This window comes from Lasioglossum baleicum, chromosome 4 (genome assembly GCF_051020765.1).
Source record: "Lasioglossum baleicum chromosome 4, iyLasBale1, whole genome shotgun sequence".
Classification (NCBI taxonomy): domain Eukaryota; kingdom Metazoa; phylum Arthropoda; class Insecta; order Hymenoptera; family Halictidae; genus Lasioglossum; species Lasioglossum baleicum.
The window spans coordinates 5,922,825-5,942,532 of NC_134932.1; the positions used below are offsets into that span (position 1 = coordinate 5,922,825).

Below are 19,708 nucleotides of genomic sequence, written 5' to 3' on the forward strand. Positions count from 1 at the left end.
ACTGCTCCGATCCGTTCGTTTACCCTATCAAATTCAGCTCGGCTACACTTGATCGGTTGAGCTGACATTGACACGCGTGCCTCTGGGATGCCGGCCAGGTTTAATAAGATTTAGGTCGATGAGACAAGAATTATTTATTTTCCGTTGCAAAATATACAAGCAGAGTACTCTGCGTCGACGATTTTGCGATAGTTATTCAGTCTCCATGAAAGATTGCTCCAAAGAAGTGGTCTACATATAATCCTCTATGGAACAGGCGTACAAGAACACGTATACCCTACTCGACACTACTAAGAGAGCACCTGCGTCAACTTCATCAGGTCCATCGATGCTCTATCAAACTGCGAACATCCCGTACTCTGCATCTTCTGCTCTAGCCTCCACCGTCGAAGACAATGAAGGTATGTCATTCAAAGGATGCGGTGGCAATGGCGGAGCATCAGCTATCTGGTTATCCAGGTTGCTGTTGAGTCTCGTCAGTCCCCAGGAAGCCAGCAATGTCTCACTAGGCTCGGACACATAGCTGTGCCAATCGCTTAGGAGACTCACTCTGGAGATCCTGGAGACCCTGCGAGGAGGCACAGGCGCCGGTGGCAGAGGAGTGATGTACTCATCCTCAGCTTTATTATTCACCTGAGCAACACCCCCGCCCCTCCTCCTATTCTCCATGACATTGACCCCTTTCGGAAGGACAATAACATCCACCATGTTCTTCTTCACCAGCATCACCCGTTTGCTTCCCCGCAACAGCGACGGATACTTCCAAACGATCAGGAAGGTGGTAAAGGTCCCAATGAATAAAGCCGCGGCAGCCACCAGAATCAGCAAGATGATGGCTTGCGCCTTGTCCCTGTTCTTCAGCCAAGTCCTGAGCATGTATACAGGCGACGTGGTTGCCGCCAAGCAATTCAGCGGGGACACGGCGGTCTTGTTATCGCTGAGCAAACAGATCGTATACGTGGTCTCCGGATCGATATTCTGCACATGATAAATGCGCGTGACGTGTTTCGCACAGTTGACCGAGCGTTTCACGCTGTCGAACCAGAGTAGCGTGTGCCCCTTCTCCAGGCTCGGCAGCTTCACCGCGATACTCTTATCCGTGACCGAATCGACGAAGAACCCGCGAACACGAGAAGGGAATTCCAGATCACTCGAAAGCAGCTTTCGTAGGCTACCGGAAGCGAAGAACTCGGAAATGCTGCAGTTCACAGTGATCATCTCAGGTTCCTTCGTGGTGGTTGTTGTTGTTTCCGTTGTAGTTTGCTCTGTCGAATGGTGAGTGGTAGACTCTGTGATTGGAGGGGCAGTAGAATTAGCTGTACAGAACTCTGCGGTGCTGAAAGGCTTGCCAGCGTTCTTAGACGGAGATGAACAGGTTGGAACACTTATTACACCTGGGTGAGTGGTAATTAGGTCCTGCATCCATTGTAGACTGCAGTCGCAGTTCCAAGGGTTGTTGCCTAACTCCAGGGAAACGCTTCGACCATGAAGTATCGAGTCGAATATACCTTTCGGCAGCGAGGAGATACGGTTCTTGGTTATATGTAGTTGTAATATAGAGGAGGACAACGGTTCCAGCGAATTCTGCGACAAACTGACGATGCCGGAGTTGATGAGGAAGAGAGATACGACATTCGGCGCTCCTTTGAAGGATTCATCGGTGATTTCAGAGATAACGTTCTCTTGCAAGGATAGGACAGCGAGTTTGTTAAGAGCGCTTCCGCCGGTGATGTTTTGTAGGAATTGTGGATTGTCGATCACTCCGTTGAGGTCAAGAGTGCTCAGAGAACCCGCAGCGTTCATCAGTAAATTGAATTCGGCTTGTTTGATGAAGTTGTCTCGGATGGTTAGCATTTCCAGGCTCGTTAGAGGGTCGAAGACGGCTTTGCGGAGCGAGCTGAGGTTATTCTTCACCAGGGTGAGAACCTTCGTTCGCTTGAAAGTGGCCTGGCCAAACGCGTCGTCTTCTATTTCATCGAGCGAACAGCTCTCCAGCTTTAACTCTTCGATCGGCAGGCTGGTGCTCAGCCAATTCTTCCGCAGCGAGTCACCCAGGAACCCGCAGTTGATCAATGACAGCTTGACGGAGTTGGCGGTCTTGCACAGGGCCTGCGGAGAATGTTTGTTAGTTGAAAATTCTACAGCGCCGTGCGCAGAAATAAGCCTGGTGTTTTCTTTTCAGTGGGCTTCGAAGGTTCAACGAAATTAGTTTCATGAGTCTGTAGAAACGAAGAGCACGAGTGTCCAAGTTTATTACGGGGGTATTCTAGGCTGAACGATCAGAAAAGAGGTCAGAAAGTACAGCGTGTTCGAGGAAATTACAGCTCGTTTAGTGTGGTGCATCGAAAAGGCTAGCGATAGGATTGCCATAATATCTCAAAAACCACGGTACCATTCGAACTAAAATTTTGCACATGTCTTCGGTACACGTGTGGTTATCGTCAGTACCACTGTCACGATAATGTATATATTTTTGTAATTTTGACAGCTCTTCAAAGCGAATGTGAAATATCAAAGTCAATGTGAATACCTCGAAGACCGTTCCCATGTGCTCCGATATCACATTGCCAGCATCCAAAGTTTTGGGAATAGCAGAGCAGCTCACAGTCTTGCAGTCAGTCTGACAGTAAGTCGAACTCGATCTCTGATCGAGCGAAGATCCAAAATTCCTTCGTACAGTTGTTGTTTCCACTGTCAATAGATTTGTCTGCGTGCTAATGATTGTTGAAATATTATCCAGTGGTTCGAATTTGATCAGTTCCGGTGTTGCATAGCGTGGCCAAATCAAGAAACCAATTGCAGCGAGAGTTGAAAGTGCCACCAGAAGCCTCTGCCGTGCAGCACAACTGCATTCGTTAATGCATTAAGTATGGTTGATTAATTCTGAATAATTAATACATTGAGAAATTTGATGCAGCGAAAACAGAGGACATGCAGCATGAGTAAATCAACACGATGAAATATGGATGTTGTATCAGTGAATTCTAATTATCACAAATAACAGATTGCTTCTAATAGTTGTGATCTGCAAATATGAATGACCCTTCCCGAACAGCGCACAAGAATGAATGCAATTAAATGAGGAAGTGTATCTTAAACGGTTCGTTACAATTAAGACTTGAGGCATTTGAGAAGTGTACCTTATCAGTACCTCGGACGTAGACTCCGAGGTGTTCGAAGTTCTTCTTCTTCTAGCGAACATGTGGACGTCCTGTCACAGTTCCACAGAGAAAGGATAGTTGCAACCATCTGGCGAACACGATCACATAATCGATTCGTGACAAGCACGCATGTCAATCCTATCTATGCTTCCGCAGATTAACTTTATCGCCCTCAGTAATTAAATTACATTTCAAATGTTTCGTGCATTGGGGAAACGGGAATAAACTAATCATTTTCGCGTTTTATCTGCATACAATTTTATTCACAGTAATTATATGTTGATTACACTTGGCTACAGTACTACTTACGATACAATAAATATTAAATATTAGTTCACTCTGCTGGTGGTAGAGCACGCTTGGCTTTTTCGAAACACACATGGAAAGCAAGAGCGACATCACACTCGTCACCTCCAGCTTTCTCAGCTGAAACATTAATTTAATCACTAAATGTAAGTCCGCGTTTGTTAATAATTTTTTAGTAATTTATTATCAACGTGTTCTCTCGAAAGCTAGTGTTCTTTGACGCATGTTGAATAAATCTTAACAATGTTTCAAAAATCGTGCCTTCCTCGCACTCGTTATTAAAATAACATTCACACCTCGATAGTGGTTGAGAAATTTCTATGTGCTTACCAGTGTCCATGCAAGCGTTCCAAGCTTCCGCGCGTTGCAATTCAAGTTCTCCCAATTCATAATGTGATAGGTCGTCTCTTATGAAAGTATTTCCCGTCATCTAGAAGACAAAGTAACTTTAATCTCTCGACCTTAATCATGTTTTAAACACTTCCTAGATTCGCATTTTCTCAGCATCCATATAATCGACAATTAGCTCGATTCATTAGGAAAGTTGCCCAAGAATTACGTTGAGTTTTTTCAGTAAGTTTTAGATGTATTTCTCACATTTTTGAGAGCGGCTTTGAATTTCAGTATAGCCGTTCTTTTCGTGTCGCTATGTTTTCAATCACTTTTCATATGAATTATGAAATGTTCTGAAATAATTGCTTTTTTCTATTGTATATTACTCGAAATAGTTGTTCTCAGTTATTAGTTAGGCTATTTCTCTCAGTTTGTACTTACCACACCGAATTTTTGATTCAAGCATGCCAAGAAACATCCGATATTTTTGAAGTCTCCTTCGCCGTTGAGTAGTTTATCTTGCGTTTCACTGGAATGTTCAAATTCCCTCAGTTCGTCTGTAGTATTAACAATACAATATTCATTATTTGTTAAACATGTTTCATGAAAAATGTATTCTTTGCTCACCACGCGAAAGACCCGAAAGTTCCTGGCATTCGTGAAAGAATCCGTTGGACCTCTTTCCTCCATGGAAAGGTCGCCTCGGCTCTTGCGTTGACAGCTCCTGAAGCAGGTATCGACATTTTAGAATAGCGATTGATAAAGAATGAAGTAGAATTTCTGTTTGAAATCACAGCAGTAATAATAGCTTCTTATTTACATAGTAGAGGAAAAGACAGAGAAGAACGGAGAAATATTTCATAGTGCTTGAATCCTCTCCCGACGTCTGAAGGAAAATTAATATTGACCACAATGTTCTACGGTTAATATATACCTTCTTCGTGTAATCAATACTGTCATCCCGGACAGAAAAATGTGACAAAGCTACAACCAGAGTAATTAAGATTCGTATCGTGGAAAATAATAGCTGGCATACTGTTATCTTTGTGCATTGTCAAGACTGATTTTGTGCGCTTCCAGCGAAAACTGACTTGGAGGCTTTGTTGTTGCGATCAGATAATGATGATGATCTTTACGTAACGTGAAATGCATTGAAAATGTTTTCGAATCATCCAAACTACAACCGTAATAACTATGACATGCTAAAGCAATTTTTTTAGGTTATTTACTCTAAATTTAAAAAAAGAAAAGTAACACGAATTATAAGGTACTGACTTATTATAACAAATGGTATTAACAAATACCAATTTTGAACCACAGATTCGCTTATACACATGAAGAAGTAAAGTATACGGAGCAAGGAAGAGGAAAGAAAAAATATATTCACATCTTTAATTATAAATACACAAATTTATTTTAATTTGAACACACTTCGTAAGTAGATTATACAGGGTGTCTCAGCTAATTCGACCACCTTGAATATCTTTCTTGTTTTTAAAGATACGTCACATGTCTGAAGGACAAAGTTGAATGGTAAAACCAAAAGAAATTTTCGTTTTTATGTAATTTTTTTAGAGATATGAGGGTCAACTTCATTTTTTAATGGAATGAGGTATTTTTTACTATTGTAAGACGTTACACTAGTAAATAAACGGTCTTATTGTTAGTACACAACAGTAATGGTGTTTTACAATTATTTAAATTGAAATATCTGCTGAACTACTAACTTTTCGACATACATAGGTTAGTACTTTTCTATAACGAACGTCCAGCTGCATCGATTGATGTATTAAAAAATACCTCATTCCATTAAAAAAAATTAATTTGACCTTCATATCTCTAAAAAAATTACATAAAAACAAAAATTTCTTTGGTATCGTATGAGCCCCATTTTACCATTCAACTATGTCCTTCAGACATTTGACGTATCTTTAAAAACAACAAAGATATTCAAGGTGGTCAAGTTAGCTGGGACATCCTGTATATAAATTATGAATTATGTATAATATTATGATATATAAAAATCAATGTTTAATCTAGTTCCACGTACAAAACGTCAAAATGTCTTATCAAAGTACAATACTAGTATATAAACCTTAAGGTAAATATTACAAATACTATGTTTAACAAATGGACAGCGTTTTCACTGTTCTATATATTTCATCCGCTGTTTTTTGTAATAAATGCACAAGATCCGCAGTCAATTGGTAGGAGATAGTTTCAAAGTACGTTAGCGTAAAACGTTGAACACTTTATGAGCATTTGCAGCAGTTGCGCAACGAGACATTCTCTCGGTCTTTCGTGACCTCCTCGTCGACCGTATTTGCGAGGGGTCTACCACGAGTTTCCGGCAATATTAAACACAAGAGACCCGCCATTAGGGTGAAAACGCCGCAAAGAGTGGTTGGTCCCCACCACATAACAGCGCCTAACAGATCGGCCACATAAGGTGCAGCTATACTTCCGACGTGCGACATCGCTGAATTCGTTCCAACCGCGGAATTTCTGCACACCTGTTCCGGAAAAAGTAACAGTCGTAACAGCGAGCAATTCGATTGCAAACTGGAAAACTTCTGCATTGCACAAGCTTCCCAGATTTATGGTAGAGCTTTTGAAAACTGTCAGAAACTAAATGATTGGACACATTTGTCAATTATTAGGTCGAACAGTCTGTATAATTACCGTAGGAAAAAGTTCCGAGCTGTACAAAATGACGATTCCATAAGCAGCCGACGCGCTGAACCTTCCAATCAGAGAAATGATCATGACAGTATTAGCCTCCGCTGTAGGGACCGCTAAAATTCCCAATAAACATATTGCTGCTATGATATACAACAATCCACTTCCCAGTCGTCTTCCCACAAGTATCAGTATGGGAGTCGGTATCAGATACGCTGGAATTTCAGTCAGCCCCATAATGAGAACGTAAATGTACCGATTCGTTGAGAAATTGTTCACGTTTAATGCTAGAACATCAAAAAATTCCCATCATTAATGCTGAAGCAAATTTCACAGAAAAGAAAGTGACGAATGAAAAATGATTATTATACGTCCATTACCTAGTGCATAATAGGAGAGCGAAGCGGTCATCCAGTTGAAGTTCGTGATAATGAGTCTGTTGCGTAATTCACGGTTGCTTATAAGAACGCGGAGACCTTCGATATTCTTTTTTAATCGTTCTTTTGTGGAATCTTGACTTGCAATCGAGTTGGTCGAGCCTTTGAAATCCTGGCAGTGCATTGTCAACGATGTTTCTATTATTGCCGATGATGAAGAGGATCTCTTGCTTGCCTTCTCGATCAAGTTTCTCGCTTCCTTGCGACGGTTATGGGCTATCAGCCATCTTGGAGACTCTGGCATGATCCTGAAAAATAATATCAGTATTATACTGCTGCTTTCATACTCTTTTCTACATTGATTAATATTTAAATGAAGCCAAATATGTATTTGCACGACATCGCGTTTACGAAATCTGACAATTTATACCTACGTAAAAATACACGACGAGCAATTACCTCGACGTAATTAGAAAATTCCTGTAAAATATGTGAAACATAAAAGTCTGAAGTAGTGAAAAGATCGTAATATTTAATACCGTATTAGCGCGTTCTCGTTCCACTGAAATCATTAATCACAGCAGAGCGAAATTTCGTTTAACCGCGGCCTCTCTAAATATAAAAGTGGACATTACGCAAACACAACAACGATTTCAAGCGAAGGAACACTTTATTGAAACGATTCGTCGAATGATTTAAGGGCTTACCATAGGGGTATTAGCAGCAACAGCGCTGGCAAGGAAATTGCCAATTGTACGTGCCTCCATTCGTGTAGGAAATAAGCTACGCCCGGTATGATGACAATTCCACTGGCATATCCAATGTTATAAGCAATGCCCATCCACTGTCTGTGTTTCTCGGTTGCAACCTCTGTCACTGCACGGAGAAATTTGAAACAGTAGGAAGATCAAAAGTTTCCAATTTTTTTAGGGACTATTAAAAATTTCCAGTTCTTTAAAATTGTTAAAGGAACATTAAAAATTTCCAATTTTTTAAAATTGTTAAGAGAAGAGCAAAAGTTTCCAATTTTTTAAAATTGTTGAGGCAAGATTAAAAATTTCCAATTTTTTAAAATTGTTAAAGCAAGAAAAAAATTCGAAAGTGGCCCCTGTATTTTGTAATCGATGCGGACAATTTTCAATTTGCAAAATGATCCGGAATGCAGTCAGGACGAAAGTGCATGCAAATCGTATGTCCTTAATCTCAATAACTTATTGACAGAGCTATTTGTCTCCGCGGTATTAATCAATCCGGTTCCCGTTCCGAAACCCGAAATAACCTGAATCTAAACTATTTAAATATAGCCTCGGCCATTCACTATATTGCACGCGTCAGGAGTGGGGTCAGAAATTCGTCTAATTACGACGTGAAAGGAGACTTTCAAATTATCATTATGCCGGTCGCAAGAAAAGGGACGTAAAAGTGTTGCTTTGCCGGTAATAAGTATAATAAGCCGAGTTAGACTGTGACGTAACGAAGGGACTGATGTTTCGACCTGTCAGCAACGAATCATGAATTCATGCGGTGCGCGGCTGATACGACAATGTGTATTAATGTACATTTTCTGTATGCGCGGTGGTTGTTGCAACGTTAAACGAGCATAAATCATAACTCACGTGTGGTGAACGCCGAATACTGAATCGCGGCGTGGCTAGCACCATTAAGAAGCCGTGAGATCATGAAAGCCCAGTACCATGGGACAATAGCACCGGCTGGGCCGGATGTTATTAGCAATATCGTGCCAATAACGTAACTCATTTTGCGGCCATACTTGTCGGCTAAAACTCCGAAAATTGCGCTGCCTAACAATTTGCCGAGAGACAGAGCCATGTGAGTGTTCGAGCGAGCTGCGCTGTTGTCGCATACTAAATCCCACTGAAATTTAATTGGGAGAAAAAAACATTATTGCTCTGCGATCATGGTCTTGCTGCACAGGAGTGGAAATTCCTCTTTCATGGGAACCTTTCAAAATGGTCCATTATCAGAATAGACTATATCCCTTTCGTCATGATGTTCCTTCATAACAATTTAGTTATATCTCATAATTAGACTGCGGATCTTTATGCAAAATAAAAGATGTTTGCATTGATCGCAGGACACAGGAACCAAATAAAAATTGTATTCTTGTTTTAATTATTCTATTTAGCTGAAACGAACACACATTGATGTACTTAAATATTTTTTACATGTCCACTGCTTTAAATTGTACGCACTCATTTTTGTCATAAATGCATAAAATCCGCAGTCTACTCATAATTAAATTTACTTTTACTTTACATCTACTCTAGAATCGTTTTGTCTATAACGAATGAAAAATATTCCTTGATAAAAGCGCAGTTAAATATAACGCGACTATTTTTTAATCCAGAGTTCCAAAAATATTTTAAAAACGGAATCAAACAGTTCATTGATATATGACATCACTGCAGAAGAACAAATGAACTAATGTGTGATTTCATGCTCACATCTTCGACGTATGAAGTCCCCTCGAGATCAGGCTCGAAGTCTCTCACTGCGCAAGCTATTGTTTTCTGTGTATGTGTTTTCTTGTACTCTAACGCTTCTTCAAATCCAATTTTTGCAAAATACTGATAATCATAATCGTACATGGTACACGATGTAGCCGAGGAAATGTTCCTTATTTCCTCACGTGTCCAATTTGCCGCGGTTAGGCTCGGCACTGCGCACCAGTGAGTGGGAACCTACATTTTACGAAATCTGTTAATCATTTATGCTAACCATGTGCTCGTAGTTGCATAAGCTAGTTTAAAGCGCGATTTCCTCTGTTGGTTAACATTTTTTCTCGTATGTAGTTCCAATTAACTGTTCGAAGATTGAACAGTGAAACGAAAAGATTAAGATCACTTTTTTTCGAGCACATAAATGAAATTGTTTCTGGTGAAAACATTTCTAGATATTTTTTTCACATTATAAATGAGGAAGTACATTGAAAGGAGATTTTCAAAAGATACTGAAAGATGTTTTCGACAGTACTTGATATAGTTGAGAGGAATATTTTTTATTTACACTTTTTCGAGAGATAAAGGCGTGTCTGACTTACTTCGGCAATAAAAATGTAAGACATCGAATGCATCCCATTAAATATCGTTGGCGTTAGCGTAAAAATGAATATTATCCACAGAAAATTGGACCCACTGCCAAGTTTGTCAAGTTCCACTAACAGTGGATCTGTGGCCTTCGATTTTGTCATGTCGTCTGACGGATCGCCCGACATGATGCCTTCTGGAAATTAAAACGAGCAATACAACATTATTCAATGGACAACAATGAACAACATCGAAAAAATTAGAATTTATATGGAACGTTTGTAACTCCGGGTCAAAACGGACCCAAGTCCAGTTGTCCTACCCAAGTAAATCGATCTTTATCGATGTTAACAACGAGAAATTTCTAAAAGAACTTCTTCACAGAAAAATTAATAATGAACAGACCCGTTTAAATAAGCTTTAATGCATACAATGTTCTTAACAAAACTCAGTAGCTTAATAAACCACGTGTATTTACTAACCAGTTGCTATATCAACTCGAAGATCGACAACACAATTCCAATAAACAATCGATCGCCTCCTAGTTGTCGGCGTATTCAGCAATCATGCTTGTATCCTCCAATCTGATCCGCGTGTTTTCATAAATAAATTAAATTCTTATTTTCGAAAACATGTTCTCGCACTCACTGTCACGTTATGCATACAATCTCGTCAGATCCACGATTCAATAAAACCATCACTGCACTTATCAACAAAAGATTCCTTCCGCTATAGCAATTTCACAGTTCTTCTTACCGACACACTGTCCATAAATTTTAGACTATTGCCTCTACATTCTGCAATGTGTAAAAATATTAATACTGATGTAAATATTATTTTAAATACTGATTGATTGATGGCACCGTAGAAAATCACTTATATATACGCACAACAGTGCGTAACACCAAGCGTTATGTCTAACACTGTAACACGTTCGATAAAATGTGACAAACATAGAGCGACGAAGATCACAGATGGCAGCCTTTCGTTGCGCAATTGTGCGCGAGGTAACTCGGGCAGTTTGTACGACACTGAAAGAATTATCAGATCCATCGGATGCATTTACTTACAACTTATCAGGCAAAACGGCTTAATGGCCGCGATACGGCAGCTGTCACACACAAGTTCCTCTAACAATTCTACCGTCTAACGCGGCGAGTTCCAGAGCAATAATCGGCTCGTTGCAACCCGTTAAGCTCGTAAATACACGAAAGATTCATCATTAAACGGTATCGGCGTCTGTTATCTCGTCGAGAGCCAATTCACGCGATACCAAGATCCGAAATCTTGATCACTGGAGGCGAAGTTGTGAAACAAGCCTCTCGCCAAATTAAATTAACCCGAACGATTCTTTTAAACTTTAACCTGTCAACCGAGTAACTTTAATCGAACCTTCATTCATTTGTTCAACCTTCTTGTGGTAATCATTTCTCTTTAATATCTCGAGTTCTACCGTAGCATAGAAATAAATGTTTCGATTAATTTCTTATCAGGTTAGATTGAGTTAGATGTTAGTTAGATTAATTTGTTATCTGGGTTTTATCATTATTAGGTTAGTGGAAACTTAAGATATTTTCCTTTCTCGAAATTAAATTAACCAGGACGAGCCGGTTCTTTTCAACTTTAACCCGCCAAGCGAGTAAATTTAATTAAACCTCGATGATAATGTGTAATTAAGGCTTTCAAATAGTCATTTATCTTGGATACTTGGATACTATTGTTGGATACTAGTAAAAATCTAGTACACTATCGCAGTAATTTTACGATGTCTAGTCTTTATGGCGCTGTAAAAGCAAATGGAAAGAATAGTGATAAACATAATTTGTGCAAGCAGTCTCTTATCGCCTGGAATCCGAAAAATGATTGTTCTTATTGTTCTTAATCGGCAGGTGTGATATTAAACACGATACAAATGATCGAATGCATTTTATATCACGTGTATAATCAAATTATATCAATTGGATTGATCATAAGATTCCGTGGATGAAGATTAATAATACAGTGTACCCGATTAACAGATTAAATCAACTTTTTATCTGTTGCTCAATAAAGCGACTAAAATTGTGGTTGTACTATATTTTTGTTGCAAGCGATACAGAAAATCCACCCGTATTTATTTTTACAAATTTAATTTGATAGCGTGAAATTAACGAAACCGTTATCTGTATTTCGTTAATTTTTACAGAATTTCGTATGTTAATTGGATGACCGGGGATCATTTATCTTTATGATTTAACCAGTGAACGTGGCCACGTGTATTTAATCGCATATTTTCGTATTCGCGACGTCTCGAGATTACTTCGACGATTTTCAGCTCTGTTTTGCTCGCGACGGAAAAGTATGATGCAGTTTTTTTTTATTAAACATTGTTGACGAAAAAGTACTCTGTGTGTAAAATCGCAATTCCTTGTTTCGATAATCTCGTACAGTATTATTATACATGACTCGTACTCGCTGCTAAAAGTCATGATCAAGATATAACAGACATCAGTCTCGAATTATTATACAATTAAGTATTGTACTCGTTTAAGAAAGTAGTCAAACATTACGTCAACTGTATATCGAAAACTGTTTAACGATAAACCTTATCGTTCGTAAAGCACTCGTCTTTCTCTTATACTGAATGATTCGAAACTTTATTATCACGTCCATCGAAACGAAATGTTACGCTCGGCTTAACTGTAGTGTGTACTCGTTCAAGTATGAAAATAAATTCTCTGGAATGCTTGTCTATCTTTCAAATGTAATTACAGTGTTCGGAGATGAATTTCTGTGGTGTAAATCGCAGTCTTTATTTTATTTGTTGATATGCACTCTTCGCACCATGGGGACGTTGTAAACTAAATAGAAAAATGAGTCTAGTATGTGGTTCAGGGACCGTAACCAGGCTTCGATCTTGTAATTTATTTCCTTCGAAATCGAAAATGCTTCCTTCTGCGGAGGCATGGACCTGGAAAAATTAAACACGCCTAGAATTTCGCCCTAATTGCCTCGATAAGCGTAAAAATCCACTGTGTAGTAACTACGTGAGTAGTAAATCGAAGTTCGTAGTAATTGTTTATAAAAATACCCGTCTGTTTCCGATTGTTCATTTCGGTTGTTGTAAGTATACATATAGCAGGCAGGAAAAGCGCTCGTCGTCTTCACTCTGTGAAACTGGCCTGTCTTAATAGAGATCGACGATTCTTTCGATAGAGTTACGCCATTTATCAATTCTTCGTCACTATACGTCACTTCGCCTTCGAGCACCGTCAAACTGACGTTGGTGAAATTCTTCGCGATGTAATTGTCCAGATACATCCCTGGGAAATCAGCAACAAACAGTACGTCGGTGTCATTAGACCACGTATAAACGTGTTGCTGAATTTCTTCTAATTTGTACCTAAACATCAAATAATCATTAATAACTTCGTTTCAGGCGGCCAAACAATTTCGATTGAAATTGTACTGAACAGAATTCGTAAGCAATTTGAAGAAAATAAATTACTGAAATACCTGTAGGAATTATATTGTGACAAAAGTGGCATTAGATACGAAATAGGCTTGAAAGGATGCCAATCAACAGTTAGCAAGTCAACATTTGGATCGAACATTCTTTGCTGGAATCTTCCATTTAATGAACACCATACGTCTATGTAGATACTCAAGTTTGATGATAGACGTGACCATTTTGCAGGCTTTCTGTAATGATGATCGCTTTGTCCAACGCGTCGCTCTTGCTCTATCAAGTTGTCCTAAAAATGTGAGCACAAAAATTACACTGTCCAACAGCCAAAAAGAATTTCGATTCTCACTATGCAATTCTTGTAAAGTTTTCTGAACTGATTCCGAATCTGTCTTTAATTTTTCTCCTAGGCGCACAGTTATTGAGAAATTTGAGCAAATTGAGCACTTTGAACAAATATCATTTAAACATGTTTAAACGATTATTAAAGACGGAGAGACGCCACTTTTGCACCATACTTTGACGATATTTTTGAATTTGTCTCAAAAAAATAAGGGTTCAGCGGAAAATCGTGTTTAAACAATCATAATGTATTAATATTTGATATCACTGTATTCGGGAAAGTCTAAGGAACCTTTTGCTGTAAAGATCAATTCAATATCTTTTAGAATAACATCACAATATTTGTTCAAAGTTGAAAAATATGTCATTTTTTCAAACTCAAATTTCTCAAAAACTGTGCGTCTAGGAGAAAAATTAAAAACAGATTCGGAATCAGCACAAGAAACTCTATAAGAATTGCATAGTGAGAATCGAAATCCCCAAAAAAAGTTGAAATTTGTTGACCGTGTTATCAGAAACTACCAATTATTTTTTAAATAGAATTTGTAAATAGAAAGAATTTGTTGAGATTGTAACTAAGATAATAAGTACCCTAATGCAGAAGGCGTACTGTCTAGCCATGTCACCATGTTTCTCCCATCGATCGGTCTGCACCCACGCCTTGGGATCCAGATAACGATCTTCGTTGCTCACATTATCGTGGATTCTAATCACGACTAGTATGGTGTCCCAAGCATGAACCATCATGTCCCAGGAATATCCGTACATGCCTGGTACCCAATTATTATAACCCTAAAAATAGTAAAAAGTTCGATCCAGTAGAACCGTCGTCGATAATCGAATAAATATATAATGTTTCTAACAATTTATAGGCAGAGAAATTTAAAAAGATCATTTAAAAAGAACAACATTTCCAGCTAGAGAGCCAAATTCTCGATCCTGTCGATTAAAACACGCATCCTCGAAGGATCCTCCAGAACGAATTATTTCTTAATACCTAAAGACTTTATATCTCTATGCACGATCGTAATAGTGTCGACACAGACGATACCTTAGTGATGAAATGAGAGTACGGAAGGAAAAATTGTAAAGCCACGTGAAAGAGTAAGAGAGATACAACAAATTTTTGCTTCTTCGTCGCACCTTCTTTCGTGCGTTTGCAAACTGTTCTGATATTTCTGTCTTCGTATTTTCGTTCCAGTGCTCTATCATCTTGCTCTTTAATGACGCTCTTCGGTTTATTATCTGTTTCGAAGTCGACCTTGCCACGCAACGTGAAGTTTGTTTGTTGCTTCAAATTATCTTCGCTTGATTCTTGTTCGCAAGCAACTTCTTTCGCATATTTATTCTCGAATCGATTCTCTCGGAACGCGTCACAGCCTTTGACACTTCGATTTTGTATTAAAAGCGACGTGCAATTGTATTTGAAATACGAAATGCACTTTCGAGGCCAGTTTCCGTTGCAGAAGAGAGGCAGTGTTGCGAGGCAAACGTACGGAAACATTCCTAACGATAAATACAAGTGTGAGTCGAATCTCAAAAGAAGATTCTATAAGCAAAGTATAAAGGAAAAGAATTATTTATAAATTAATACGACGAACCTTACCTATGTTGAACAATCGAGAATTCATCAAATGGAATGTTGTGCAAAAAATCATGGCGGGAATGCGTGTTTTCTCGAACAATATCCAAAAACCGACCGTCAGATCGAAAATGAACCCGAACCAGTGGACTATGAAAAAATCAGTCTGCTCAGTGGTCAAGAATAGTCTGAAAAATAGGAATCATTTTCTGTTAAGATAGTTTAACGACTTTCTTTAATGCAACTCTTTCATTCTTAATATTAGAAATGATTTTTCCGTACATACACTTACTTGAACGGAGTGAAGACCCAGTGTGTCGACAAATTCGTCATGGCGTACCCCGACAACCATTCTGTGCTAGATTTCTTCAAACCAGCTATGAAGTATAGTGCAAAGAATTGAAATTTCAAGATAAAGTAGTTCCACAATGGTACAGTATCCTTGTTTTCTTTGGAGCTCGTTTTTCTCGCATCCAGCGCGCTGTAAAAAAGATCGTTAATTAATCTCTGCATCTACGAGCTACGGGCGAGTCGTATAATTCTTTTTCCCTATAATCTTTCAGTTTTGTGCAAATGATGTTCACCGTTTGGTATTGCGAATTGTATGGAGTTGATTTTGATGGGAAAGGTTCTTTGCAGACAGTGTTTCTTATCGATGATGAATATATTTTTCAACGCGTGTACGTGACTTTTGTGAGATTACTTAATTAATATGTACAAGATCCTAACTCACGTCTCTGATTACGGACCGGATTTCCCATTCGGATGAGACATTTCCTTTCAAACTCACAAGAACTTATTAGCCTCCGTACCCCAGAGGAGAGTCGCAACGATTCCGTAGAGATACGTGTGGTTGTTCCAGTAGCTTTTGTTCAGCAGAAAGATGTACCAGTAAGGCATCACGAAACAGGCGCAGGCGAGTTTAAAATGCGAGCCCAGCATTATCCCGAAAGCGCCTATCCACATGACGGTGTAAATTACTATGATCCACGCCAGCGACGGAGGCTTCATTCCGTGGATCAATGGGAAATGACACTCCAGGGGGTCTCCCCATCTTATATCCACGTCTGATAGACCTCTTTCCTCCACGACGTCGAACACCATGCAGAATCCTGCAAAAATTTTGCTCAAGGCATTCGACGAACAGCGATTGCTTCCAAAAGTTTTGATTTATCGAACCCTCCCTTGTATCAACTTTCTGTTTATTTTCTCTTACATATTCATGGAGATGTACCTTTTCAATTTTCACTGAGACTGAATAAGTGATAATTAAACTGCGGATTTTATGCATTTATAACAAAAATTGGTACGTACAATTTAAAGCAGTGAATATATTTACAAAATTTAAGACCATCAACGTATTAGTTTCAGTTCAATAAAATAATTAAAACAAGAAATAAATTTTTATATGATCTCTGTGTCTTGGAATCGACATAGACATCTTTTACTTTGCATAAAGATCCGCAGTCTAGTGATAATGATGAAATGACTTACCGAAAAGCGCTCGAACAACTCCCAAACAGGCAGCATCGGTCGGTCGGTACAAAAGATTCGTGAGTTTCTCGAAACTGGAGACATCGTCCAATCGAAATCCACAAAGTTTCTCAAATCTCTTTTCAAACGAACATCGCCCTGCAAAACTTTGTCCATCCTGTTTGCGATACTCCTTTTTAATTTCGGATCCCCAATCTTCGGGGCTGGTTAGTTTTCTACTTTTCCTCCACATAATTGAAGCATTCAAAGAATCTGTTAAATAGATCCAAAAGATGAGTACACTATTGAAAATACGTTCGGAGTATTTTACGATATATATTTGGACAACTTCTCATTTTACTTGAGTTACATTTCGATTAAAAAACAAAATCACCGTCGACGTTCTCGTGGAAATGTTCATCGAATTTTGACTCTGAACTCTGAATCCGAGCGTAGGTCGTCCACCTGATAAGAGGGCGAGACGACCCGCGACAAACCGACAGCAAGTTGATTGTGCATAGTAAATGGAACGAACGAGCGTAAAACGAGACTCACCTAGGACAGGCCGAAAGTGTCCGCAGCCAGAAGAGATGAAACCGGTCCGATGAGGATGTATCGAAGGTTGCTCGACTTCTGCGCGTCGCAGCTGCAGGACTAGTCGCAGAAGAAGAAAATCCGGATGCTGAGAGAGAGCAGGAGCAGCGTCGCCAGGCAACGTGCTCGATTATTGACCCGCGCCCGCGCAATAATAATATATTATCGGGCATTCTTCAGCGCTGCGCTTAGGTTCATCGGTACTTTATCGGCCGATACTCAAAACTGTATCGGAGCCAGCCTTCGTTTCATTTGTTACACCGATTAGAGCGAAATTTATACGTGTTCTATCGACACGTTCACTGCCGTGTCACTCGTCACAGAATTACCCACGCAGATACGAAAATCTCATTAAACGTATTATTTCGATTTTAAGAGCGAACTTCGAATTAAACTTTTTAATTAAAGAAATAAATTTGTTGGATCATTCTTTACAAACGCATCTTCGTCCCAGTATTAACAGTTTACCCACCGGAAGCCTATTAATAGGATTTTCAATAACTGTGCTGTACCAAAAGAAAGCGTAGAAATGTTCTTTTACATTGCAATCTTAAATGAAACTATTAGATGACGTTATTAAGGGTGACTTGTTAGCTCACAATGAAAATTACTGTTGCTATTGAAGATTCCATTAAAAAGTGTTTAGCCATGTACCATAGATTTTTCAAAATAACGTAATAATCACCGGTCGGTAATCTGTTAATAACTCGATATTTTCTAGCTAGTTGAACGTAAAAAATCGAGTTTAAGAACTTCAGACTGCTGTTTTGAAGCGAATGACTATATGGAATGGAAATTACCTCTGTTCGATAGCGAAACGCTGCATATGCATCTACAGCGAGCGGACTGAGGCGTCCGCCGAGGATTTCGCTGACATGTGCGACTCTGAATAAAAATAAATTATCGAGGTGCGGTTATCGCCGGCAATTACCAGCATAATAATGTGTAATTATATAACTTTGTTCAACTTATTGACAGTTTCTGTTGAGGTATGATAGGATAGAGCTTCCACGCGATAACGTGTCTGCGACTCGAAAAAGGGAATGGAAATACTGGTGTACCTCTCGACTCTTGAACTAAGTGAACCGGCGTACTAACAATGTGTGTGATAAACGCTGCAAGAGTAAATAATAGCTAACAGATGGAGGAAAAATACTGTATGTTCGGAAAAACGGTATTCTTCGTCGGAAAGGTCTCGAGGGATCAGCAAGGGTCATAGAGACATTTATTCGAATCAATTCCACTAGGTTGCTCAGCTTAACCCCTTTTCCATCAACGATCTGATGACCTGTCTACACGATTATTTCGTTCATACTTTCTCGTTACTTCGACAAGATGATGTGTGTGCATCGATCTTTCCTGGAAACATGGGTCATGAACTAGTTCTTCACATAGTTATTAATGGCTACCCACGTAATGAAGAGATTCAAAATAGAGTTTGAACAGTGTACTCAACATAGACAAAATGGCATAACTCATTCGTGTATAGTACGTCACAAGGATATTACTCGGACACCGTAATGCGAATTAGCGAGCGACGATTACGTGGTTTTTGAATAAGCTGCCATGCCTTTTTGGTCTCGCAGCTGGGGTGTTCGGCTGAATGGGCATAACTTCGCGTTCTAAATCCCCAACGGCCGTTTTAGAGCCGTAAAACAAAGGGCTGATTTATTTCTGCACGCCCCTCAATCTGTCTCCGTGGACCACTTTTGATTAGTGCTGCCTCTTCAAACTTCGGGCCTCTGCGATCTCGATTTTTTCGGTTGTTCTACGAAAGAACGTAAATGATTAACAAATGATACATCTCAATAATTTCCTTAAAAGTACATTTTATCACGCTTATATTAAATTGCCGTGTTGTTCTATGCGTCAAATCTTGTAATCGAATTTTAAACCTCTTCCCATAGTCCAATGTTGCTGAAATTTTGTATACACACTTGCTTCCGATGACAATAAAAGTAGAAAATAAAATATATAAAAAGAACTTTTAGGAAACCACATATTAAAATGCACTAAAAAGGAGAAGATAATTTTTTCCTCGTTCTCCATAAATACCGAATCCAGTTAAATGATTAATAATATTTTTCCCCAAAATTTTAAGCAATTAGTTCAAAATTTATTCTGTTATAAAGTTAGTGTCGGAATAGATAGAAAAATTTAATATTTTAAATAAAATCATGACATTAGTGACTATAAAAATAAAAGCGTGGAACGCTAAACTATATTTTACTTATATTTTATTTATAGTCACTAATGTCATGATTTTATTTAAATTTATATTAAATTTTTCTATCTATTCCGACACTAATTTTATATTATAACAGAAGAAATGTTGAACTAATTGCTTAAAATTTTGGGGAAGAACATTA

The 19,708-nt window shown here is 38.8% G+C and overlaps 4 protein-coding genes across 5 annotated transcripts; all 4 read right to left on the bottom strand.

Annotated features, from left to right (window-relative positions):
• Positions 1-10: 10 nt before the first annotated feature.
• On the bottom strand, positions 11-3,290 carry LOC143208480 (uncharacterized). The gene is made up of 3 exons (XM_076422950.1): positions 2,996-3,290; positions 2,531-2,863; positions 11-2,178 (listed from the first exon to the last, which is right to left on the bottom strand). The coding sequence occupies exons 1-3, from the start codon at positions 3,200-3,202 to the stop codon at positions 337-339; spliced, it is 2,382 nt and encodes a 793-aa protein (XP_076279065.1). The 5' UTR covers positions 3,203-3,290; the 3' UTR covers positions 11-336.
• Positions 3,291-3,395: 105 nt separating this feature from the next.
• On the bottom strand, positions 3,396-4,716 carry Obp12 (odorant binding protein 12). Its single transcript, XM_076421567.1, has 5 exons — positions 4,621-4,716; positions 4,428-4,524; positions 4,242-4,357; positions 3,798-3,897; positions 3,396-3,587 (listed from the first exon to the last, which is right to left on the bottom strand). Exons 1-5 carry the CDS (start codon positions 4,660-4,662, stop codon positions 3,496-3,498), a joined length of 447 nt encoding a protein of 148 aa, XP_076277682.1. The 5' UTR covers positions 4,663-4,716; the 3' UTR covers positions 3,396-3,495.
• A 497-nt stretch (positions 4,717-5,213) lies between these two features.
• On the bottom strand, positions 5,214-12,146 carry LOC143207786 (organic cation transporter protein). The gene is made up of 8 exons (XM_076421566.1): positions 10,386-12,146; positions 9,918-10,099; positions 9,322-9,558; positions 8,473-8,731; positions 7,564-7,732; positions 6,860-7,164; positions 6,483-6,766; positions 5,214-6,313 (listed from the first exon to the last, which is right to left on the bottom strand). Exons 2-8 carry the CDS (start codon positions 10,089-10,091, stop codon positions 6,053-6,055), a joined length of 1,689 nt encoding a protein of 562 aa, XP_076277681.1. The 5' UTR covers positions 10,092-10,099; positions 10,386-12,146; the 3' UTR covers positions 5,214-6,052.
• Positions 12,147-12,295: 149 nt separating this feature from the next.
• Positions 12,296-18,158, bottom strand: Gc (gamma-glutamyl carboxylase). 2 transcript variants are annotated; one of them, XM_076421563.1, is made up of 11 exons: positions 18,140-18,158; positions 17,301-17,399; positions 16,767-17,018; positions 16,063-16,384; positions 15,565-15,753; positions 15,297-15,460; positions 14,742-15,196; positions 14,282-14,482; positions 13,399-13,637; positions 12,974-13,285; positions 12,296-12,853 (listed from the first exon to the last, which is right to left on the bottom strand). In XM_076421563.1, the coding sequence occupies exons 3-11, from the start codon at positions 16,996-16,998 to the stop codon at positions 12,700-12,702; spliced, it is 2,268 nt and encodes a 755-aa protein (XP_076277678.1). In that variant the 5' UTR covers positions 16,999-17,018; positions 17,301-17,399; positions 18,140-18,158; the 3' UTR covers positions 12,296-12,699. The 2 variants fall into 2 exon arrangements, with proteins under 2 accessions (XP_076277678.1, XP_076277679.1); XM_076421564.1 differs by lacking the exons at positions 17,301-17,399; positions 18,140-18,158 and adding an exon at positions 17,140-17,278.
• Positions 18,159-19,708: the final 1,550 nt, after the last annotated feature.

What these genes read in the sequence shown, in the direction of transcription:
- LOC143208480 (XM_076422950.1), bottom strand. Translation starts at nt 3,202, where the DNA reads ATGTTCGCTAGAAGAAGAAGAACTTCGAACACCTCGGAGTCTACGTCC. An exon ending in TTAGAAGCAATCTGTTATTT is followed by an intron (nt 2,864 to 2,995) that starts GTGATAATTAGA and finishes AACCATACTTAA; the next exon opens with TGCATTAACGAATGCAGTTG. An exon ending in ACATGGGAACGGTCTTCGAG is followed by an intron (nt 2,179 to 2,530) that starts GTATTCACATTG and finishes GAAGCCCACTGA; the next exon opens with AAAGAAAACACCAGGCTTAT.
- Obp12 (XM_076421567.1), bottom strand. Translation starts at nt 4,662, where the DNA reads ATGAAATATTTCTCCGTTCTTCTCTGTCTTTTCCTCTACTAT. An exon ending in TCTGTCTTTTCCTCTACTAT is followed by an intron (nt 4,525 to 4,620) that starts GTAAATAAGAAG and finishes TACCTGCTTCAG; the next exon opens with GAGCTGTCAACGCAAGAGCC. An exon ending in TGAATCAAAAATTCGGTGTG is followed by an intron (nt 3,898 to 4,241) that starts GTAAGTACAAAC and finishes TTTGTCTTCTAG; the next exon opens with ATGACGGGAAATACTTTCAT.
- LOC143207786 (XM_076421566.1), bottom strand. Translation starts at nt 10,091, where the DNA reads ATGTCGGGCGATCCGTCAGACGACATGACAAAATCGAAGGCCACAGAT. An exon ending in GCTCTCCTATTATGCACTAG is followed by an intron (nt 6,767 to 6,859) that starts GTAATGGACGTA and finishes TTGATGTTCTAG; the next exon opens with CATTAAACGTGAACAATTTC. An exon ending in GCTCGGAACTTTTTCCTACG is followed by an intron (nt 6,314 to 6,482) that starts GTAATTATACAG and finishes TTTCCGGAACAG; the next exon opens with GTGTGCAGAAATTCCGCGGT.
- Gc (XM_076421563.1), bottom strand. Translation starts at nt 16,998, where the DNA reads ATGTGGAGGAAAAGTAGAAAACTAACCAGCCCCGAAGATTGGGGATCC. An exon ending in AGTTGTTCGAGCGCTTTTCG is followed by an intron (nt 16,385 to 16,766) that starts GTAAGTCATTTC and finishes AAATTTTTGCAG; the next exon opens with GATTCTGCATGGTGTTCGAC. An exon ending in TCACAATATAATTCCTACAG is followed by an intron (nt 13,286 to 13,398) that starts GTATTTCAGTAA and finishes TTTGATGTTTAG; the next exon opens with GTACAAATTAGAAGAAATTC.